Below are 25,755 nucleotides of genomic sequence, written 5' to 3' on the forward strand. Positions count from 1 at the left end.
CTTTACAAAACCTCTGTAGCATCAATGTAACTTAAACTATTATCTGGCTATGCTTGCAAGGGCCAGTAGATCTTCCTGCCCTTGTGACCAGACTGAAAACCAGTTACAGCTTGTAACTAGTTTCGGGTCAGGTCACATGATCAAGAAAGGGAAAAAACAGTGTAACGGATTGAGATTCTGGTACAAACTCATCCACAGTTTGAAATGTTGCCAATTAATTGGATCCTTTGCGCAAACCGGTTTATATGTTGTCAAGCGGGCGGTCACGTGTTTATAGCGCAAAGGAAAGCGCAGGGGAGGAAGCGTTAGGTTAGCAACAGAGGGACGCAGGCTACCGTTGTTAACAAACAAAAAAAACTCTTGGGACTTGATTCAAATAATGTGATTTTATTTGCCTATTCACCAGTTTTTAGAAATAATAGTTGACAAGTTTTTTTTTTTTTCATGTTTGTGTGTGATGGCAATTTTCTTTTAACCACACATTTACAACATTGATTCGGCAAAGGGCTTTTAATTCATGACATCACGTTTTGGAATTTAATTTCTAAAAGGTTTCACAAATAACATTCGTCAAATAATCAACACACTTGATTTTGATCACGTGCACGTTTTGTGACGATACACAACATTGAAAATATATGCATTGGTTTCAAGTAAAACCAACTTCCAAATTAAAAAAAAAAAAAAAATCATAAAGTTCATTAATTTCCAAGTGAGTGTTATAATAAATACTCATCATTCAAAAGAGTTTGCCTTGTGACAGATATCTACCTGACAACAGTGGCTTTCCAATTGGTATCACAATACAGAGGGGAAAGAGACATTTTGCTATCAGCTCACGCTTTCTTCTAGCCTGGGTGTCGCAAATCTGTTTATTCTCTTGCCAATTGCATTGTTTTCCATGACAATGAGTGACAGGGATTTGGGATGATGGCACAAAGAAACTGGCACCCAGGCTAACTTTCTTCAACATTATTGCTCAGTCTGAAAGCAGCATATCACACACTAGTGGGAAAGGGGTCAGTTGTCATTTTGCCGTGTTTGTTAGCTAGACCTACATTTACATTTGTTGAGGAACATCCTTCCAGTTTGTGAGACTTACTACAGGAAACCAACTCTAAATTGGAACGGTTTCAGTGATTCGAAAAATACAAATTGCATATTAAAATATCACCATGACAACAAAATCATAGAATGTCAGCCAGATCACAAGCCTTTTGAAATAAAATACGCAGCTATGTTAATAATAATATATATATATATTTTTTAAAAGGTGCCAATTTAGCAAATCAGATGTGGCATGATTAGCAACATAACTTGGAATTAGTGATGAATATCTAACAGAAGGCCAACAGTGGGAAAACTCGATACAAAAGGAAAACAAAAACAAAAAAAACAACTCACTGTAGTTTAATTATTTTAACTTATAGACTGGGTGAGCTGATCAAGTATACCAGTTATTTTTCTGACGTAATCACATGTACAATAAGAGCCTTTCTTCAGTCTTAGAAATGTACTCCAGAAACAGTCAATGTTTTTCTTTGCTCCTACTCACAAACATACCTTCGGGAGGGCGTGTGACTGACAGTGCATGGTGGGTCATCCATCATCAGTTCCCATTATAAAAATGTACGTACCTTTATGAAATACATCATCTGCTAAATAGACCAAATTACAAAACAGTACCTGAACCAGCAAATGCACATCACACACCAACCAACCGTGTTAGGGAGTTGTGAACTACATTTTCAAATTTTAGTTCAACTAGTCATTTAATTACATTTTGCAGTAGCTTGCCGGTAGTTTAATTAAAATTCAAATCTTGGTAGTGTTTTCAGTAGCGTTGTAGCTAACTACTGGAACTACACACTACTGTTTTGTTGTTGTTGCGACAAGTTGAATGTGTTAAGTAGGCATGAATATGCTTTCTTTTTCAGAATCAGACCTACCTAATTCTTAAACTTTTTGTTTAATTTGTAGTTTGCCATTTCAGATTCAGATATTTTTCAAAGTTTGTAGTAAACTACTTTCTCCTAAGTAACTTTTGTTAAGCTGTGTTTTCCTTAAGGGTAACTTTAGTATAGCTTAACTTCTTCCAGCGTGAAGTAATTGGTAAACTATATTTTCATAGTAGCTTGTCCAACCAACCAACATACAAATGTAAAGTGGGAGTGGCTACAGTCGGTGAGTTTCAGGTGAGTGGATGGATTGGACGACACAAATTATTTTGTCCATTTACGATGACGGAACGGACATTAATGTCTATAGAGACATAATGATGACGGCTAGCTAGCTAGTGAGAGTACAGAGGTCCAGTGGCCTTAATGATGACAGCTAGCTAGTGAGATAAGAGACATAATGATGACAAATAGTTAGCTATTGATAAGAAACATAATGACAAATAGCTAGCTATTGATAGAAGAGACATAATGATGACAGCTAGCTAGCGAGAGAACAGCGGTCCAGTGGCCATAGTGATGACAGCTAGCTAGCGAGAGAACAGCGGTCCAGTGGCCATAGTGATGACAGCTAGCTAGCGAGAGAACAGCGGTCCAGTGGCCATAGTGATGACAGCTAGCTAGCGAGAGAACAGCGGTCCAGTTGCCATAGTGATGACAGCTAGCTAGCGAGAGAACAGCGGTCCAGTGGCCATAGTGATGACAGCTAGCTAGCGAGAGAACAGCGGTCCAGTGGCCATAGTGATGGCAGCTAGCTAGCGAGAGAACAGCGGTCCAGTGGCCATAGTGATGACAGCTAGCTAGCGAGAGAACAGCGGTCCAGTGGCCATAGTGATGGCAGCTAGCTAGCGAGAGAACAGCGGTCCAGTGGCCATAGTGATGACAGCTAGCTAGCGAGAGAACAGCGGTCCAGTTGCCATAGTGATGGCAGCTAGCTAGCGAGAGAACAGCGGTCCAGTTGTCATAGTGATGGCAGCTAGCTAGCGAGAGAACAGCGGTCCAGTTGCCATAGGGATGGCAGCTAGCTAGCGAGAGAACAGCGGTCCAGTGGCTAGTGAACCGCTGGTACTGGACATTACAGAGACAAAGTTGCATAGTCACTCCCAAGACCATAATTATCAAGGTCTCAGTAAGGTATTGTTTTACCTTCACGTATTAAAACACTGGATTCACGGTCCAGAAGGTTTGCACATAGAAATGTAATGAATAGAGCAGACACCGACTCCTGAATATATAGGACAGGCAATCCTATCTGTTCTACACTATACATTTTTTTATTTTTTAAACATCTGAACATTTCACTATGCCCTGTAACATTTCTCCCTCCTGAACAGACCCCCTTCCACGTTAGAGCAACGAGGTCTGTCTGTCCTGTCTGTCTGGGGTAACCTGAACTAATGATACAGCAATGAGAGGTTATAACAGCTGATGTCGACATCAGCTGTCGTAAGTTAACTGTTAACTTATGATACCCCTATGAGAGGTTATAACCAACAGATACACTCAAGAAAGCGTATGAGACAGCTAAGAAAACTTACGTCAACTTGTGTTATGATACACACGAAGAGAAATGCCATGAGAAAACTGGCTAGTCATGGTGTAATAAGGGGTTTAAACTGTGTGTGACTAAGAGCCCCTACAGTTTGATATCAATCATATTATCAAGTGAACTCAAGCCATTTAATCCCTCTACTACATAGATCCACACTGTAATAGATCCTTACTAAGACCCCCCCCCCCCCCCGGTCGTTTACACTGCCTAATATACCATGTCCACGTCCCAAATGCCCCCCCCCCCCCTACATAGTGCACTACTTTTGACCGAAGCCCATAAATAGTGCACGATGTAGGTAATAGGTGTCCATTTGAGAGGCAGTATACAGTATGTAATCCAATAGTGGAGGCCTCTACACACACACAATACTCAGTTGGTTCAGTGGCACGGTCGATAAAAAGGCATTTATGTTGTTGTTACCACTTCCAGAACTGGCAGCAGTTACATTGTATTATATAATGCTTTTGGATTGTACAACACTAACTAAGAAAAATGGTTTGTTGTTTGTTTATTCATTTAAAAAAAAAAAAAAAATGATAAGTCGATGATGACATCGTTGATTGCGACGTCGTCCTCCCTCCCAGATACACGTTGTGTCGTCCTCCCTCCCAGATACACGTTGTGTCGTCCTCCCTCCCAGATACACGTTGTGTCGTCCTCCCTCCCAGATACACGTTGTATAAAACTCTTTCATAATGTGATTTCCTGTTCTAACTTGTTGTTGTTGTTTTACTGTTGCGCTGGTCCTGTTCTCATAGCCCGTCCATTTTAACTAACACAGCAGAGTTCAGTAAAGAAAAGAACCCTACAGGTTGACAAACGCAGCTCTTCTTCCTTGGCAGTAGTGACGTCTTGGAAATTAGAACTACGTTTGCTCCACAATACTGTTGTTGTTGTTGTTCTTTGATGAAAGACCGTTGAGTTAACTGATGCTGAGCTGAGCGAAACCCATCAGCTTGACATCATCAGGGATCTCGGACTCATCTATGCCAGATGCCTGAGAGGAGAAAAGGAGAACAGAAAAAAAAAACATTATTTTATTCTCAGTGCATCTGTCCTCATAGGCTGTTGCACAGGTTATAGAGTTATTTCAATAGGACAATGGAGGGTTTAGAAAACTTACCAGTTTGAAAGTGACATTTTTATTGTTGAGAGGATCATCAACAATCTTCTGCAAATTGGCAGCAACTGGAAAGAACCCAGAAGATGAAAGCAGGAGTTACTGAGGAGTCATTGAGAAAACGCCATCATTTCAGCCATCTCTGCCCGAAACTCTGAACAATGGTGGCCTTTGTATGACTTATCCTAGGTTTCTCACTCACCGACCACTAAGTCTTTCCCATCCACCAGTCCTGCTGAAACTAACTCCTGAGAAACTCCATCAGCTGAGTCTGAGAGAGAGAGAGAGAGAGAGAGAGAAATGTTTACAGTTCATTTTTTGTTTATTTAACTTTGGCTTTATTATCCATTTCACTTGCTTTGGCAATGTAAACATATGTTTCCCATGCCAATAAAGCGCCTAGAATTGAATCGAGAGAGACAGAAGCGAGAGAAAGCAAGAGAGAGGATTTGTTGACACAAGCGTACAATAAAAAAGACAACGTCCCCCTCTTGACTCTGGTTCAACATAAGAGCAGAATACAACCTGGTGATGTTTAAAAAATAAATAAAAAAATTAAAAAAAAAAAAAACACAAAACACCTACCTCTTCCAGGCATAAACTCAAAACGGATGTCATTCAGTTCTTTCTTCAAGTTTCTGGGAGAGGAAAGTTAGAATTGGTTATTAGAACGTTAAGGTATGTGACATAACTGTGTGGTATAATAGACAAAGCATGGGAAACATCCACTAGGTCCGTTTTTCTAAAAACAATGCGTTCCAGGGACAGACAAGCTACGGCCCTCCCCCCAATGCGTTCCAGGGACAGACAAGCTACGGCCCCCCCTCCAATGCGTTCCAGGGACAGACAAGCTACGGCCCTCCCCCAATGCGTTCCAGGGACAGACAAGCTACGGCCCTCCCTCCAATGCGTTCCAGGGACAGACAAGCTACGGCCCCCCCTCCAATGCGTTCCAGGGACAGACAAGCTACGGCCCTCCCCCCAATGCGTTCCAGGGACAGACAAGCTACGGCCCTCCCTCCAATGCGTTCCAGGGACAGACAAGCTACGGCCCTCCCTCCAATGCGTTCCAGGGACAGACAAGCTACGGCCCTCCCCCCAATGCGTTCCAGGGACAGACAAGCTACGGCCCCCCTCCAATGCGTTCCAGGGACAGACAAGCTACGGCCCTCCCTCCAATGCGTTCCAGGGACAGACAAGCTACGGCCCTCCCTCCAATGCGTTCCAGGGACAGACAAGCTACGGCCCTCCCCCAATGCGTTCCAGGGACAGACAAGCTACGGCCCTCCCCCAATGCGTTCCAGGGACAGACAAGCTACGGCCCTCCCCCAATGCGTTCCAGGGACAGACAAGCTACGGCCCTCCCTCCAATGCGTTCCAGGGACAGACAAGCTTACGGCCCTCCCTCCAATGCGTTCCAGGGACAGACAAGCTACGGCCCTCCCTCCAATGCGTTCCAGGGACAGACGAGCTACGGCCCCCCTCCAATGCGTTCCAGGGACAGACGAGCTACGGCCCCCCTCCAATGCGTTCCAGGGACAGACAAGCTACGGCCCTCCCTCCAATGCGTTCCAGGGACAGACAAGCTACGGCCCTCCCTCCAATGCGTTCCAGGGACAGACAAGCTACGGCCCTCCCTCCAATGCGTTCCAGGGACAGACAAGCTTACGGCCCTCCCTCCAATGCGTTCCAGGGACAGACAAGCTACGGCCCTCCCTCCAATGCGTTCCAGGGACAGACAAGCTACGGCCCTCCCTCCAATGCGTTCCAGGGACAGACAAGCTACGGCCCTCCCTCCAATGCGTTCCAGGGACAGACAAGCTACGGCCCTCCCTCCAATGCGTTCCAGGGACAGACAAGCTACGGCCCTCCCTCCAATGCGTTCCAGGGACAGACAAGCTACGGCCCCCCCCTCCAATGCGTTCCAGGGACAGACAAGCTACGGCCCTCCCTACAATGCGTTCCAGGGACAGACAAGCTACGGCCCCCCCTCCAATGCGTTCCAGGGACAGACAAGCTTACGGCCCTCCCTCCAATGCGTTCCAGGGACAGACACCCTGGAGGACCACAAATTAAAACTAGCACTTGGGGACCGGACTGAATCACTGTCATATCAGTGAAGCATCGGAGAAACTGGTCAGTAAACATCCCCATGGACCAGCATCGGTCCATAGACCAGGGGTTGAAGACCCCTGCACCAAATGATACATACCTCAACCTCAACACCAGGCTGATGGGGACTTTGGTGGTGGAGGCGGCAGCGGGGTCCTGGGCTGGAACGTCCCCCTGGATCAGGGTGGCCTCGTCTGGCTTGTCCTTGTCCTGCCCTGCCCCTCCTGGACGGAGCAGACTGGGCGAACCATCCTCTGGAGGGAAAATCTGAGGAGAACCAGAGAAAGATAAACTCCCTACTGTATCAGGAAGAGATTCAATAACCATTTAAATGCGAATGTGGTCGTCTTACCTAGTTACCTTAAGATGAATGCTCTGGATAAGAGCATCAGCTAAATGATTTGAAATGGAAAAAAGGCCTTTTTCAAACTGCATTCACTTAACCCAAGGAGTAAGGAGACTGTCAGCTCAGTGCAGTGTGAACATGGCTGTAGATACTTATGACAAGTCTTATAATGCATTATGAACGCGCCATAGTGCATTATACCTGTATGCCTTCAGTAAAGTGTTTACGTCATCAACTACATTTAACATACACATTTTCTTTGGGGGGCAGATAAGAAAGACTTCGATCAAGGCATTTGGCATTAATTCTTCTAATTCAAATTTCATGCAAATTTCATGCACAACTAAAAGCCCCTATTGTTTCAGCAATGAAGATAGGTAACACGTTTGAGGTGTTCTGATTTCATACCAACACCAGGGCTTACCTCGATGCAGCCATCTTTCACTCTGGGAGACTAGAATGGAATACGACAAAGATTAACAGACATCAGAAGAACACACAATTCATTATATCCCCCCCCCCACACACACACACAGTAACAGGTTTGATTGAACATCTGATTGATTGATTTAGTTGATTGAGTCCCAGGTGGTATTGAACCACTACAGGGCTATAGTAAGGCTACAGCTTGGAGACCTGGGTTCAAATACGACTTCAAATCATTTTTGAAATACTTTACCTGGGCTTGATTGAGCTTGCCAAGGAACAATGACACCAATAGAATAGTATCAAAAGCACAACCCACTCCGGGCAGGCTAGAGAAAACCCTAAGGGGGGCCGGTTCCCCGGACACAGATTAACCCTAGTCCTAGACTAAAAAAAAACTTCAGATAAAGAATCTCCATTGAGGAAACTTTGTAGCCCAGGACTAGGCTGAACAATCAGTGTCCGGAGGTAAACATCCCTGTAAGTATTTGAGCTAGTATTTAAAGCCAGGTCAGGCTAGCGAGGGGTAAGGTAGTCTCACCCGTAGAGCTGCCACAGCAGCCTGGCCCTCTTCACTCTCCATGTCCAACTCGTCATCACTCCACTCCCACTCCCCGTCCTCGGTCTTATGGAGACGACCACTGGAACCAGGCACGCGACGCACCTGAATTAATGTCACCACACACGCACAGTAACACACTAAGTCTTCAGCATGGCATTTTGAGGAAAAAAACTAAACAAAAACAGGTGACCATTCCCTCGACCTCACCACATAAAAACAGGTGACCATTCCCTCGACCTCACCACATAAAAACAGGTGACCATTCCCTCGACCTCACCACATAAAAACAGGTGACCATTCCCTCGACCTCACCACATAAAAACAGGTGACCATTCCCTCGACCTCACCACATAAAAACAGGTGACCATTCCTCGACCTCACCACATAAAAACAGGTGACCATTCCCTCGACCTCACCACATAAAAACAGGTGACCATTCCCTCGACCTCACCACATAAAAACAGGTGACCATTCCCTCGACCTCACCACATAAAAACAGGTGACCATTCCCTCGACCTCACCACATAAAAACAGGTGACCATTCCCTCGACCTCACCACATAAAAACAGGTGACCATTCCCTCGACCTCACCACATAAAAACAGGTGACCATTCCCTCGACCTCACCACATAAAAACAGGTGACCATTCCCTCGACCTCACCACATAAAAACAGGTGACCATTCCCTCGACCTCACCACATAAAAACAGGTGACCATTCCCTCGACCTCACCACATAAAAACAGGTGACCATTCCCTCGACCTCACCACATAAAAACAGGCAAACCAAACAAACCCATTGTGGACCATTTTTGTCCTCCTATACCACATATGTCAGAGTCAAGGCCCGCGGGCCACATCCGGCCCGCAAGAAGGTTTTTTACGGCCCCTGGGATGATCTTGATTTATTATTAGAACCGGCCCGCAGCAAGCCGGCAGCCCGCAGATCTTTTACACGCACCAATACTACATTTCCCACAATGCAAAGGTGACGCACCGAGCAGTAGGCTGCTTCATTTCAATATTTATTGGCACAGCAGTCGTCAGCATCACAGTAAAATTAACTTTCAGATACCCATCAAAAATGGCAAAACGGAAGGTGGATACTGAGAACCGGGGGTTTCAAACAAGGTGGGAGTCGGAGTATATGTTCACGAAGGTAGCTGGAAAACCTGTGTGTCTTCTGTGTGGAGAAAGTGTGGCGGTACTGAAAGAGTATAATCTGAGACGACATTATGAAACGAAACACGCGGACAAAAACAAGAATATGGACATGGAACAAAGGCTACAAAAGGCAGAGGAATTAAAACGAGGCCTCAAATCTCGACAGGCTCTGTTCAAAAAAGCCAAATCACAAGGCCAGGCTGCTGTCAAGGCCAGTTTTATTTTGGCAGAAGAGATCGCTAAATCAGCCCGGCCATTTACGGAGGGGATTTCATCAAAAACTGCATGATTAAAGTTTGTGACGAAGTTTGCCCAGAAAAAGGCAACTCTTTTTAAATGTGAGTCTGAGCAGAAACACCATTGCCGAGAGAGTAGACCAGTTGTCCATCAATCTAAAAGAGCAGCTTGTGAAAAAGGGAAAAGATTTTATTGCATATTCCTTGGCTGTGGATGAGAGCACCGACATTTCTGACATTGCCCAGTTGTCAATTTTCATCCGCGGAGTGGACTCCAACCTAAGCGTGACAGAGGAGTTTTTGGCTTTACGTCCTATGCATGGCACAACTACGGGCATGATTTGTATGAAGAGGTGTCAAGATGTGTAAATGAGATGGAGCTGCCTTGGGAAAAACTCGTGGGTTTGACAACCGACGGAGCACCTGCGATGTGTGGACACAGGAGCGGACTGGTGGCGAAGATACGGAAAAGATGCAAGAGGAAAACGCGACAGGTGAGCTGACAGCTTATCATTGTATCATACACCAGGAAGCGTTGTGCGGTAAAGCCTTGAAAATGGAGCATGTAATGAGCATCATCACGCGCACAGTTAACTTTATCAGAGCCAAAGGTTTGAATCACCGCCAGTTCAAGGCATTTCTGACGGAGTTAGAAACGGAGCATGGTGATTTGCCTTATCACACAGAGGTGCGATGGCTAAGCCAGGGAAAGGTGCTTCAAAGATGTTTCGAGCTTCGTGAGGAGATTTGTCTGTTCTTGGACAGCAAAGGGAAAGACACAACACAACTCCGAGACGAAATGTTTCTGTGTGAAATGGCTTTTCTGTGTGACATTACGAGTCATCTGAATGCAATAAACTTGCAGCTGCAGGGTCGGGATCGTGTCATCTCTGATATGTACAGTACAGTGAAGGCATTTAAAACCAAACTGACTCTGTGGGAGACGAGATGCGGAAAGAAAATTTGAGCCACTTTCCCAGCTGCCAGACCATGAAAGAGAAGCTCTCTACCAGTGCGTTCCCGAGCACACAGTTGGCTGATAAAATAGGTATGCTTGCCGCTGACTTTCGACGCCGATTTGCTGACTTTGAAGCACAAAAAAGCAGGTTGGAACTGCTCGGTAACCCATTTGCTGTTGACGTGGAAAGCTCACCACCAAACCTCCAAATGGAGTTGATTGACCTCCAATGCAATGATGCACTGAGGGCAAAATATGCGGCAGTGGGTGCTGCGGAGTTCGCCCGTTTCCTCCCGGCACAATGCCCCAGCTGCGCATCCAGGCTGCTCAAACGTTGTCTATGTTTGGCAGCACATACCTGTGTGAACAACTGTTTTCTTTGATGAACCTGAACAAAACATCACACAGAAGTCGACTTACTGCTGAACACCTCCACTCAATTCTGAGGATTTCTTCAGCTCAGAGCCTTACCCCGAACATTGATGAACTTGTGGAAAAGATGGGACACCACCAAGTATCACCCTCAACCTCAAACAAGTGAACATTACTGTGCAATCACATATTTAGAGTTTTTACTCAGTTCAAGTTTAAAAGTTAAAATTTAATATTTGTTTTCACTGCATGTTACTTCTCCTTAAACAAAGTGTTGTTTTTGATTAATAGATTTTTGCACTTTATTTTTTTGTATTTCAATCCAATTATATTTTAAAAATATTTCAGTTGAGTGGATGATAGAAAATTGCTATTATTGTTTTTTCTTTGAAGTAAATTTAGCCCACTTTTGCTAAAATAGAAAATATAGTCTACTGATGGTGCCTTGAATACCGGTTTCTTTCATTTAATGTTCATGTTATGGGGATATTTATATAAAGGAAATTTGTCTTTTGTGTCTGTTGAAAATTAAAGATTACTGACAGAGCCATAAGAAAATATTGCTTTATTTATCTGATCATATTGTAATATATTTGTTAGGTTTTCAGTAGGTTCAATTAGGTTCACTAGACTATATGCGTCATTTAAAAAATTTTCAATGAACATTCGAACAGTCCGGCCCTCGTCTTGTAGCTGATTTTTTTATTTGGCCCTCCGTCCATTTGACTTTGACACCCCTGTCCTATACAGTAAGCCTCATTTGCACACACTGTACATAGGAGAGAAAAAAAAGTATACTATATTATTGACTGTATGTTTGTTTATTCCAATGTGTAACTCTTGTTGTTGTTGTTTGTGTCGCACTGCTTTGCTTTATCTTGGCCAGGTTGCGGTTGTAAATGAGAAACTTGTTCTCAACTGGCCTACCTGGTTAAATAATAGGTGAAATAAAATATAAAAGCCAAGACTACTAACGCAAACCCTAGTCTTAGTTTGTGATGTAATGCTCTCACCGTCTGCATGACTTGCCCACGTTTCAGGTCCCGTGTGTTAGCTATAGTGCTGCTGAAACATTAAGATGTGCTCTACGTTACAGCACACACTTCTTTATTCTGAAACTATGCAGGCCTGCCCAGCCGCAGCACAAGCACTGAGCAGATTGGACACAGACTGGTTGTCGGGTTAAGCTCCTGCACACAGAGACTAATGCTTTTTTAAAAGATACATTATAGGCTACAAGGATATTATAAATGGCTAAGTACTCAGCTGACAAACTGTCTTTCTGGTTAGGATCATACAGTGAAACAAACACTATATAGATACATTAGGGGCGGCAGGTAGTCTAGTGGTTAGAGCGTTGGGTCAGTAACCGAAAGGTTGCTGGATCGAATCCCCGAGCTGACAAGGTAAAAAATATGTTGTTCTGCTCCTGAACAACCCACTGTTCCTAGGCTGTCATTGTAAACGGACTTGCCTAGTTAAATAAAAGGTTAAATAAAAATATATATTTTTAAATCCATCTAAAACATGTATCTTTTATCTCACACTAATATTAATCCCTGGAAACTTGAATAACTAATATATTTCCCCCTGTAGTGTCTACGTAGTGTTTGATAGCGTCTACGTAGTGTATGATAGCGTCTACGTAGTGTATGATAGCGTCTACGTAGTGTATGATAGCGTCTACGTAGTGTATGATAGCGTCTACGTAGTGTATGATAGAGTCTACGTAGTGTATGATAGCGTCTACGTAGTGTATGATAGCGTCTACGTAGTGTATGATAGAGTCTACGTAGTGTATGATAGCGTCTACGTAGTGTATGGTAGTGTATGATAGCGTCTACGTAGTGTATGATGGCGTCTACGTAGTGTATGATGGCGTCTACGTAGTGTATGATGGCGTCTACGTAGTGTATGATGGCGTCTACGTAGTGTATGATGGCGTCTACGTAGTGTATGATGGCGTCTACGTAGTGTATGATGGCGTCTACGTAGTGTATGATGGCGTCTCGTAGTGTATGATGGCGTCTACGTAGTGTATGATGCGTCTACGTAGTGTATGATGGCGTCTACGTAGTGTATGATGGCGTCTACGTAGTGTATGATGGCGTCTACGTAGTGTATGATGGCGTCTACGTAGTGTATGATGGCGTCTACGTAGTGTATGATGGCGTCTACGTAGTGTATGATGGCGTCTACGTAGTGTATGATGGCGTCTACGTAGTGTATGATGGCGTCTACGTAGTGTATGATGGCGTCTACGTAGTGTATGATAGCGTCTACGTCGTCTACGTAGTGTATGATAGTGTCTATGTAGTGTATGATAGTGTCTATGTAGTGTATGATAGTGTCTATGTAGTGTATGATAGTGTCTATGTAGTGTATGATAGTGTCTATGTAGTGTATGATAGTGTCTATGTAGTGTATGATAGTGTCTATGTAGTGTATGATAGTGTCTATGTAGTGTATATGGCAACAGAGCTTGATGTTTCACACTGAAGCTTCAGTGCCCGTCTACATTGTAGAATAATAGTGAAGACATCAAAACTATGAATTAACACGTATGGAATCATGTAGTAACCAACAACAACAAAAAACTATTAAACAAATATATAAAAATATCTTTTGGATTCTTCAAAGTAGCCAGTCTTTTTGCCTTGATGACAACTACATGATCCCACATGTGTTATTTCGTAGTTTTGATGTCAACACTATTATTCTACAATGTAGAAAATAGTAAAAAATAAAATAAAACCCTGGAATGGGTAGGTGTGACTGGTACTGTATGTACAAATTCCTCTATGCATACCACTACCTCCACTAGTGACATAAGGGGGCTGTCCAGGGGGATGCAAAAATGACACAACGTTAATATAGAACAGCAATAGAGTACAGCAGATCTGAGCGTCATGTGGAGTCCACTATACACATCAAGGGGTTGTCGTCGTACCCGTTTGGATCGGTCTCCTATCGATGGACCCTTCTGAAGCAGCTTCTCTTCCAAGTATTCATTATTCTGCGAGACAGAGGCAGACCGAGAGATTAAAAAGCACATGGACGACAACATGGTTTGTATATTATTTCCCCCCCTCCCCCCTCTGTTAACAGCATGCCTCTTGTAAATGTTCCTGTCCCCTACAGATATATACATGGGCTTTACCTTTGCTTTCGTGAAGAATTTGTGTTTCAGCAGCTCAGCAGCAGTTGGTCTGAAAGACAACACACAAGGTGCTTTACAACTGCAGGATATTAAGAGAGAGAGACACAGCGTGCTTTACCACTGCAGGATATTAAGAGAGAGAGACACAGCGTGCTTTACAACTGCAGGATATTAAGAGAGAGAGACACAGCGTGCTTTACAACTGCAGGACATTAACAGCACACAACGTTCTTTACTACTGCAGGACAGGAAGGAAATAAGATCAGGTAAGAGAACCCACTCAACTAGAAAATGGGATTGAGAATGGTTGAGACCCAGAATAAGACTGGATGACTAATAGGAGTATCGTCTTTCTGGTGCACCACACAAAGGACAAATGGTAACTTGGGAGAAATGGTGTCACGGTGGAATTAGTTTACTAATAACAGGAGCCACCCAACCGGTTGTTAACACATCTGATTAGTAGAATCACATTGGTTAGATTAGCTTTGGAGCAAAAGTCTGAACTGGGAAAGCTCTCCAGGAATACCCCCTGTACAGTCAGTGGTGCTTTGTGGGCTCAGTTGGTTAGACTTGAGCCAGCAACGTCGGGTTTTGTGGGTTTAATTCCCACTGGGGTTACAAACAAAAAAAAAATATAAACTGACTTTTTTTCCATTACTTTGAACTAAATTTCCATTACCAACAATTGGCGGCATCTCTACGTTCCCCTACGTACATATAAATAGTGTGTGGTATCGACACTGGGAGGCTTCTCTCTGATACCATGTACCATCCATTACATGTTGTTGAGCAAGAGACTTAATAACCCCCACAAAGTCCCCGAGCCGTCACCTTTATTTAACTAGGCAAGTCAGTTAAGAACAAATTCTTATTTTCAATGACGGCCTAGGAACAGTGGGTTAACTGCTTGTTCAGGGGCAGAACGACAGATTTGTACCTTGTCAGTTTGGGGATTTGAACTTTCAACCTTCCGGTTACTAGTCCAACGCTCTAACCACTAGGCTACCCTGCCGTCCCAAATAAGAATTTGTTCTTAACTGACTTGCCTAGTTAAATAAAGGTAAAAAATAAATTACAAATTAAGTAGAATACCTGTTAGACAACTGTATAAAACACATGGTCAACCCTCAGTCTGGAGAGTTACTGGATGTGCAGGCTTTTGATCAAACCCGGCTCAAACACAGAGACAGTTTATCAAGGTGCAGTTGAGCAGATCATTGCTGGGGACTGGAATACAAGCCTGCACCCATTAGCTCTCCCAGAGGATGGTTGACCACTCTTAATGTAAAACATTCCATTAGCTCTCCCAGAGGATGGTTGACCACTCTTGATGTAAAACATTCCATTAGCTCTCCCAGGGGATGGTTGACCACTCTTAATGTAAAACATTCCATTAGCTCTCCCAGAGGATGGTTGACCACTCTTAATGTAAAACATTCCATTAGCTCTCCCAGAGGATGGTTGACCACTCTTAATGTAAAACATTCCATTAGCTCTCCCAGGGGATGGTTGACCACTCTTAATGTAAAACATTCCATTAGCTCTCCCAGAAGATGGTTGACCACTCTTGATGTAAAATGTTTCAACATTACAACCAAATACGTTTTATACCTTTTGAAATAATTGGCACATTCAATATATCAAAAATCAAGTGGCTATGGCGGGCTACAAATATTTTTTATTCAGCTGAAGCAAACGCACACATTTTCTTCAGGAAATATTTATCTTAGCTACCTTGGAAGTGTTTACTTTGCAATGTCCCATACATTAGATGCCCAAATCAACTGGCAGTACCGTATCTACATTCTATCAAATCAACCGGCAGTACCGTATCTACATTCTATCAAATCAACCGGCAGTACCGTATCTACATTCTATCAAATCAACCGGCAGTACCGTATCTACATTCTATCAAATCAACTGGCAGTACCGTATCTACATTCTATCAAATCAACTGGCAGTACCGTATCTACATTCTATCAAATCAACCGGCAGTACCGTATCTACATTCTATCAAATCAACCGGCAGTACCGTATCTACATTCTATCAAATCAACCGGCAGTACCGTATCTACATTCTATCAAATCAACCGGCAGTACCGTATCTACATTCTATCAAATCAACTGGCAGTACCGTATCTACATTCTATCAAATCAACTGGCAGTACCGTATCTACATTCTATCAAATCAACCGGCAGTACCGTATCTACATTCTATCAAATCAACTGGCAGTACTGTATCTACAAAACAAGTTCAAGCCACATAATCCCAAAGGCTTCATGTAATATTGTTTCCTAAAAATATTTTTTATTCACAAAATTCAATTCACCGCGAATGAACCAAATCCCAACTAATACAATGTCGAAGTGACTACCTGCCGCCTCCACGCTCTAACCACTAGACTACCTGGCGCCTCCACGCTCTAACCACTAGACTACCTGGCGCCTCCACGCTCTAACCACTAGACTACCTGGCGCCTCCACGCTCTAACCACTAGACTACCTGGCGCTCCACGCTCTAACCACTAGACTACCTGGCGCTCCACGCTCTAACCACTAGACTACCTGGCGCCTCCACGCTCTAACCACTAGACTACCTGGCGCCTCCACGCTCTAACCACTAGACTACCTGGCGCCTCCACGCTCTAACCACTAGACTACCTGGCGCCTCCACGCTCTAACCACTAGACTACCTGGCGCCTCCACGCTCTAACCACTAGACTACCTGGCGCCTCCACGCTCTAACCACTAGACTACCTGGCGCCTCCACGCTCTAACCACTAGACTACCTGGCGCCTCCACGCTCTAACCACTAGACTACCTGGCGCCTCCACGCTCTAACCACTAGACTACCTGGCGCCTCCACGCTCTAACCACTAGACTACCTGCCGCCTCTACGCTCTAACCACTAGACTACCTTCCGCAAGTGTCGGTAGTAATTTGTTTTTGGGGGACACGATGAAAACATTCATATGTTAATAATAGCTAAACAGTTACCTAGAGGGTACAAGATATGTTTTGAATTGACTATCTAGTCAGTCTTCTCTACCATAGTTTATAGGCTAGGCCTACATTACGCTGTAATGTCTGACTGTCCTCTCCTTGAGAAACAAACCACTCCTTTTAGCATACATGCAGGTGAAGAAGTGTCATTCCAATCCTAGCTAATACGTGGGTTTTATAAATAAATTACATTAACAGAAATTATTAAATAAATGTATGACTTTTCCCAAACTTTTTCTAGGATTTGATCATTTTGCCTCCACTTTTCCAGGCATGGAAAACACCATTTAAAAATTCCATGAATTTTCCAGGATTTTCATGACGTAGTACACAGGTACGAACCCCGTGTTCTGTAAGTCACTTTGGATAAAAGCCTCTGTTAAATGGGATTACATTGTATTGTTGAGCGTTTGGGATAGTCACCTTTTCTCAGGCTCTTTCTGTAGACAGAGTGAGATCATCTTCCTGAAGGACTTGCCATACTTCTTCACCATCTCCTTGTCCTGGATGCCCGTCTCCAAGCAGGGAGGGTCATTCTGCAGGGTCAGCATCAGCACCTACAGATATACAGACACACAACATCAGGTTGCTATTAGCAACAGTACCCAAACATCCATACACACCAACAGCTTGATGGTAACCAGCCTCGGCACCTACAACACAACATCAGGTCACTATCAGCCTCAGCACCTACAACACAACATCAGGTTACTACCAGCCTCAGCACCGACAACACAACATCAGGTTACTACCAGCCTCAGCACCTACAACACAACATCAGGTTACTACCAGCCTCAGCACCGACAACATCAGGTTACTACCAGCCTCAGCACCTACAACATCAGGTTACTACCAGCCTCAGCACCGACAACATCAGGTTACTACCAGCCTCAGCACCTACAACATCAGGTTACTACCAGCCTCAGCACCTACAACATCAGGTTACTACCAGCCTCAGCACCGACAACACAACATCAGGTTACTACCAGCCTCAGCACCGACAACACAACATCAGGTTGCTATTAGCAACAGTACCCAAACATCCATACACACCAACAGCTTGATGGTAACCAGCCTCGGCACCTACAACACAACATCAGGTCACTATCAGCCTCAGCACCTACAACACAACATCAGGTTACTACTACCAGCCTCAGCACCTACAACACAACATCAGGTTACTACCAGCCTCAGCACCGACAACATCAGGTTACTACCAGCCTCAGCACCGACAACACAACACCAGGTTACTACCAGCCTCAGCACCGACAACACAACACCAGGTTACTACCAGCCTCAGCACCGACAACACAACATCAGGTTACTACCAGCCTCAGCACCGACAACACAACATCAGGTTACTACCAGCCTCAGCACCGACAACACAACATCAGGTTACTACCAGCCTCAGCACCGACAACACAACATCAGGTTACTACCAGCCTCAGCACCGACAACACAACACCAGGTTACTACCAGCCTCAGCACCTACAACACAACAGGTTACTACCAGCCTCAGCACCTACAACACAACAACAGGTTACTACCAGCCTCAGCACCTACAACACAACAACAGGTTACTACCAGCCTCAGCACCTACAACACAACATCAGGTTACTACCAGCCTCAGCACCTACAACACAACATCAGGTTACTACCAGCCTCAGCACCGACAACATCAGGTTACTACCAGCCTCAGCACCGACAACATCAGGTTACTACCAGCCTCAGCACCGACAACATCAGGTTACTACCAGCCTCAGCACCGACAACATCAGGTTACTACCAGCCTCAGCACCGACAACATCAGGTTACTACCAGCCTCAGCACCTACAACATCAGGTTACTACCAGCCTCAGCACCTACAACACAACATCAGGTTACTACCAGCCTCAGCACCTACAACACAACATCAGGTTACTACCAGCCTCAGCACCTACAACACAACATCAGGTTACTACCAGCCTCAGCACCTACAACACAACATCAGGTTACTACCAGCCTCAGCACCTACAACACAACATCAGGTTACTACCAGCCTCAGCACCTACAACACAACATCAGGTTACTACCAGCCTCAGCACCTACAACACAACATCAGGTTACTACCAGCCTCAGCACCTACAACACAACATCAGGTTACTACCAGCCTCAGCACCTACAACACAACATCAGGTTACTATTAGCCTCAGCACCTACAACACAACATCAGGTTACTACCAGCCTCAGCACCTACAACACAACATCAGGTTACTACCAGCCTCAGCACCTACAACACAACATCAGGTTACTACCAGCCTCAGCACCTACAACACAACATCAGGTTACTACCAGCCTCAGCACCGACAACACAACATCAGGTTACTACCAGCCTCAGCACCTACAACACAACATCAGGTTACTACCAGCCTCAGCACCTACAACATCAGGTTACTACCAGCCTCAGCACCTACAACACCAGGTTACTACCAGCCTCAGCACCGACAACACAACATCAGGTTACTACCAGCCTCAGCACCGACAACACAACATCAGGTTACTACCAGCCTCAGCACCGACAACACAACATCAGGTTACTACCAGCCTCAGCACCGACAACACAACATCAGGTTACTACCAGCCTCAGCACCGACAACACAACATCAGGTTACTACCAGCCTCAGCACCGACAACACAACATCAGGTTACTACCAGCCTCAGCACCGACAACACAACATCAGGTTACTACCAGCCTCAGCACCGACAACACAACATCAGGTTACTACCAGCCTCAGCACCGACAACACAACATCAGGTTACTACCAGCCTCAGCACCGACAACACAACATCAGGTTACTACCAGCCTCAGCACCGACAACACAACATCAGGTTACTACCAGCCTCAGCACCGACAACACAACATCAGGTTACTACCAGCCTCAGCACCGACAACACAACATCAGGTTACTACCAGCCTCAGCACCGACAACACAACATCAGGTTACTACCAGCCTCAGCACCGACAACACAACATCAGGTTACTACCAGCCTCAGCACCGACAACACAACATCAGGTTACTACCAGCCTCAGCACCGACAACACAACATCAGGTTACTACCAGCCTCAGCACCGACAACATCAGGTTACTACCAGCCTCAGCACCGACAACACAACATCAGGTTACTACCAGCCTCAGCACCGACAACACAACATCAGGTTACTACCAGCCTCAGCACCTACAACATCAGGTTACTACCAGCCTTAGCACCTACAACACCAGGTTACTACCAGCCTTAGCACCTACAACACCAGGTTACTACCAGCCTCAGCACCTACAACATCAGGTTACTACCAGCCTCAGCACCTACAACATCAGGTTACTATCAGCCTCAGCACCTACAACATCAGGTTACTACCAGCCTCAGCACCTACAACACAACATCAGGTTACTACCAGCCTCAGCACCTACAACATCAGGTTACTATCAGCCTCAAAACACACAACGCCTATTTATTTAGCCAGGATAGTCTGCTTAGCAACTGGTTGACTGGAAGTCAAGAGGATAAAGATCACACTCCTTCCATATCTCCAAGTAGAAAATCACCTTCATGGGTGGATATTTGTGATATGGTGCAGCTCCTGTAGCCAGCTCAATGGCTGTGATCCCAAAACTCCAGATATCTGCTTTGTAGTCATAACCTCTGACCTGAGGAGACATGAAGGATAATGGTAAGATATCTTAGAGAGAGACCGAGAGAGACAAAGTGAGAGAAAGAGGATAGCCCCCCCCCACCTGCTCCATGACCTCTGGGGCCATCCAACATGGTGTCCCAACAAACGTCTTCCTGACCTTGGTCCTGGTCATGTCTCCTCCAGCCGCTAAGAAGGCACTCACACCAAAGTCTGGGAGAGACAGACAGAGGGGAGGGGGGGGTGAAGAGTGCTGAGAGAGAAACTCAGTCCTCGGGACCTCAAGGGGTCCATGTTTTGTTTGTTTGCCCTAACACTACACAGCTAATCGAAGCTTGATGATTATTAGTTGAATCAGGGGTGTAGTGCTAGGGGGAAACTAAACTAAAGCATGCACCTCTTGGGGTCCAGAGGAACGAGTTCGGGGAAACCCCGGCACAAATATGATAGAATATGCAGTGGTAAAAAATACATTTAATACTTTAACAGCATAAATCTATAAGAAAAAGGCAGTTAAGGTTTTAGGACATGTGACTATACCTGCGATTTGCACTGAGCCATCGTCACCGAGAAGAATATTTCCGGCCTTTAGATCCCTGTGAATGGAAGAAACCAGACAAACCAGTATTTATCTGGAGTAACCGGTAAATGAAACCAAACTACACACAAATGCCAGGGAATGACAAGTAGTAGCTTAGTGTATATAAAAGGATTTTTTCTAATAGAGGGCTACTGCTACAAAACACAGGCATGTTGGTCACACGACCAAAGAGGACTCATTATCCAGTGTGTATATGTGGCTTGTTTTAGCTGTGAACAGTTAGCTCTTTTTAATAGCTCACAATAAGTGCCCTGTAGTTTAGTGCTTACTGTTTCAACAACTCAAGCCCCCCCTTTTTACTTATCAGGACTTAACGGTTGTAAATCTGAGCCAAACATGCCGAGAAGCGCATATTAGTGAAGAGGAGTCAATATTCTGTGTGTCTGTGGCTTGTTGTTTAGATGTACAACACTGTAGTGCTTCCTGGTGAGAGAAGCTGTGACATAAAACAAACCTCTTTAACAATGCATAAAGCCCTCTATACAATATTGATCAATATGGGACAATGTGAAAGCCCACGAAGCAGAACAATGTGGCTTCGCCAGAGTAGATCTTCAAAAAAAAATAGTTAGTAGTTTGGTTCATAAATTAATGACAATGAATGAATGAGAGAGTTAAAATAAGGAAGTGTGCCAATTTTTTAATCTGACAACTCCAACATGCACACCTATAATTTGACTGTGGTCAGTAGAAGAACATTTTCAAAATGTCAAAATCAATGCTAAATATTTCAAGTACAAGTTGAATTTAAGTTGAAGGTAAAAACAAAAAACAAATAAAATGTGTCCTGACCTGTGGATCTGCCCGTTCTTATGTAGGTACTCCAGTCCTTCTAGAACCTCTTTGAGGATGGTGGCTATGGACGACTCATCCAGAACCCCAGACTTATGTTCCCCACGAGATATGATGTGTTTAATGATGTCCAGTACTGAGCCTGACAGAGTGACAAAAGGACCAGGCTACTATTAATTAGCTGAAGTAGATCTTGAATAGCTGAAGACCAGGCTACTATTAATTAGCTGAAGTAGATCTTGAATAGCTGAAGACCAGGCTACTATTATTTAGCTGAAGTAGATCTTGAATAGCTGAAGACCAGGCTACTATTAATTAGCTGAAGTATCTCTTGAATAGCTGAAGACCAGGCTACTATTAATTAGCTGAAGTATCTCTTGAATAGCTGAAGACCAGAATACTATTAATTAGCTGAAGTATCTCTTGAATAGCTGAAGACCAGGCTACTATTAGTTAGTGACATGTTTTAGTTCGGTGCAGCGATAGAGCGGTGTTTGAACTAGGGCTCTGAACTTTATTACTGCTATGTTTTACCTTGGCTTGTAATGAAATGTCTGTGACGGCTTAGAGCTCTATCCCTCGATCTCTTGACATTGTTAATGCATGCCAGGAGGATGGAGAGTACCGCAGCAGGCTGAGAGCCAAGGCCACAGCTGGAGAGAAGCTGCTGCTCAGGGCCCTGCTTCCTCCAGACAGGGACCTGTAGTGCCTGGTAGTCAGGAAGCTGGGATGGAGATGAACCAAGCTAACCATCCTCCTAGAGAGCTACTAGACGTGCAGGGTTTTGCTTCAGCCCTGTATTAACTGCTGGAGGACTAACAGCTGGGGCTTATAGAGTCTGGTAGGTCTGTTTCGATGTGGGCAGGCGCAGGGGTGGCCAACCAGTTCCTGGAGAGCAGGGTTTTGCTCTAGCCCTGCTCGATGATTTGTTGAATCAGGTGATTACAGTAGGGATGGAGGATAACCAACAACCGCCTCTGTTATAGTAGTGCTAAGCAGACTGCAGCGTTTCCTCTAATCAACGCTTTATGCAAGGTGTGCCGCCACCAAGTAAAGAGCTACATAAGTGGTATTTATGCTCCACTACTTCCTTGCCTGGTACCGTCCCTAAAGCAATACCCACCACCACTGAGGAGTCGCATCACCAGCCACAGCTCGTCCTTCACTACGAAAGACGTATAGTAGGACACAATGTTGGGGTGGTGGCACTGGGACATGGCCTGGATCTCTTTCTGCAAGGAGAGAGAGAGAGAGAGAGAGAGAGAGAAAGAAAGAAACAGAATGAATGAGCTTCAATGGCTCAGCACATTGTACAGTAAAGAGTTTGAGTCTTGACTCCAACAACACAGTAACATATTTCCATTCTGGACAGGCCAAGTGGAAATTTCTCCATATTGCTTATGCTTAACCAATCCTAGTCAGATTTACACAAGAGATTAAGGGGTTGATTTGTTGATTGAATATCAGTCTCTAGAGGAAGGCTAAATCTCCACCGCTGTTCTGCTTGTTGTGAACCTGACTGATCACATGACAGAGCAGGCCCCCCAATAGGGAAGACTGAGTGAGGAGTGACCTAGGTTGTCACTACCATAGAAATACTTGGACAATCATATTCAAGTCACTGTGCCATGATGGCTGAAGTCAAATCACTGTGCGTTTTTCCGTTCTGGTTATGCTATGTCACTATTGGCATAGTCCCCAAGACAAACTTGATTGAGTTGCCAAGACAGGGCAGAGTAGATCCGAGGGCTACTGGCTGTTAAGCAAAAAGGGCTGAAAAATGCTGTGTTGGTGTCTGTCCAGCTGCTGGCCTGAGCTCATCTGATTTACACTGACAGCCTGTGTGTGTGTACGTGCATTTGCATACGTGCGTTTGTGTACGTGGATGTGTGTGTACGTGGATGTGCGTGTTCCTGCTGCTGTACTCTCATCTTTCACAGGCCCACATTACAGCTAAGCTATACCAGAGACCATAATAGGCTATGTCAAATGATTAGCTAGTATTGATTAGACAGTATTGATTGCTATATTGTCAACTCCTGAAATAAATTGTGCTCTCTGTGGTTGGGTTACCAGGAGCTCGTCCATGCTGGTCTGACACTTCTCCAGGTTGATGCGTTTAATGGCCACCCTCTCCTTCCTGGGCTCACAGTAGGCCGCCTGCACCACGGCCGTGGCACCACTCCCTGAAGAGGAAACGAAAGGGGAAGAATTACAATGTAACACACATCCAAGAGGGAAGCCAGTGGCACCACTCCCTGAAGATGAAACAAAGGGGGGAAGAATTACAATGTAGCACACATCCAAAAGGGAAGCCAGTGGCACCACTTGCAGGGACAAACCAAGAGGAAGACAAAATAAGATGATACATTTTTTTATTAAAAAGTATGAATTTCAGCAAACAAAGAAAGACATGCGTGAACGTTAAGGGTTTAAGAATGTACTTTTTTTTCTTTTTTTTTAAAGTATTGAGACAATGATCTGAAATAGTTGGAGGTTCATTCAAAAACCACTAGTCTGCAGATCATTCCTGGAGGAATTGAGGTACTTGGCAAGATACCAGAAAACTACAACAAAAATGAACTATTCTTCTGTATTTACTACAAACAAATATTGCTGGAAGGTTGTTTGACGTGTCTTTTTGCCATTTGTATCAAAAGTGATTAGCTAGTGAGATAGAGAGTGTCTTAAAAAAAGGACTAAATGTATTAAGTGTGAGGTCTCAAACGTCAACTACTAAACTATATTATGCATATAACGTTAGCTAGCTTACATGTCTTATGCATTGTACAGGAAGAAGAACAAACATAACGCGGTCCATATCACAAAACGAAAAGCCTGAATAATACCAACTCCTTGCTACCACAAAGGTATGAGTGACTCACTAAGCCCCATCATGTCTTTCAGCGAAGGCACCACCCACCTCCATACTTCAACTATGCTGCCCGACTTAGCTAGCTACTGTAGCTAACGACGTTAGCTACTAGGCTAGTGATTCAAGTTAGCATCTGGTGGGGGAAAAAAGAAGCTAACAAGGTAGCTAATTAGCTAGCTAGCAACCTATGAACGAAAAGAGAAACAGATGCTTAAGTTAGTTATATATAATAGCCTAGTTAGCTGTCAAAAATAAGGTTGGTTAGCTGTAGCTAGGTTTAACGTTAGTTAACCAGCTTTAAGTTAAGGTTAGGTTAGCTAAATAGCTGTCTTGCGTGAAAGCTAGCTAAGAGGTTAGCACGCATACTCACCAATCACCTCGTTGAGTACATAGTCGTCCTTGTTGATGGACCAAGTTTGAGCACTCGAGTCCTCTGCCATGGTTTCGTTGGAGGTTTACGGTGTTATAAGGAATGTGGTGGGGGTTTGGTTTTCTTGAAATATAACGAGATAATTACTCCATTCGGCTCGTGATGTTAGCTACCTCGCCCTGACAGTTCCTGCTGCTGCTGCTACTACTGTCAACACAACTTTGACACTTGCGAGGCTCCTCACGTCCTTGCGTAGCAAACATTGGAAGGAAAAAGCCGCCATCTTGAGTGTGGCACTTAAACAATACCTATGTATTTATTTGTATTTAACCTTTATTTAACTAGGCAAGTCAGTTAAGAACAAATCAAATTATTATTTACAATGACGGCCTACCAAAAGGCAAAAGACCTCATGTGGGGACGGGAGCTGGGATAAAAAAAAATAATAATAAAAATAAAAATAAATGAATATAG

At 44.4% G+C, this 25,755-nt stretch overlaps 1 protein-coding gene across 1 annotated transcript; it reads right to left on the reverse strand.

The window, feature by feature from the left end:
• Positions 1-371: 371 nt before the first annotated feature.
• On the reverse strand, positions 372-25,507 carry LOC115114790 (serine/threonine-protein kinase OSR1-like). Its single transcript, XM_029643293.2, has 17 exons — positions 25,282-25,507; positions 24,110-24,222; positions 23,160-23,268; positions 22,037-22,178; positions 21,184-21,239; positions 20,747-20,856; positions 20,558-20,659; positions 17,397-17,530; positions 13,968-14,016; positions 13,758-13,823; positions 8,059-8,181; positions 7,516-7,545; positions 6,846-7,012; positions 5,219-5,271; positions 4,836-4,904; positions 4,637-4,701; positions 372-4,510 (listed from the first exon to the last, which is right to left on the reverse strand). The coding sequence occupies exons 1-17, from the start codon at positions 25,349-25,351 to the stop codon at positions 4,436-4,438; spliced, it is 1,533 nt and encodes a 510-aa protein (XP_029499153.1). The 5' UTR covers positions 25,352-25,507; the 3' UTR covers positions 372-4,435.
• Between the last annotated feature and the right edge of the window lie 248 nt (positions 25,508-25,755).

This window comes from Oncorhynchus nerka, linkage group LG9b, assembly GCF_034236695.1.
Source record: "Oncorhynchus nerka isolate Pitt River linkage group LG9b, Oner_Uvic_2.0, whole genome shotgun sequence".
Classification (NCBI taxonomy): domain Eukaryota; kingdom Metazoa; phylum Chordata; class Actinopteri; order Salmoniformes; family Salmonidae; genus Oncorhynchus; species Oncorhynchus nerka.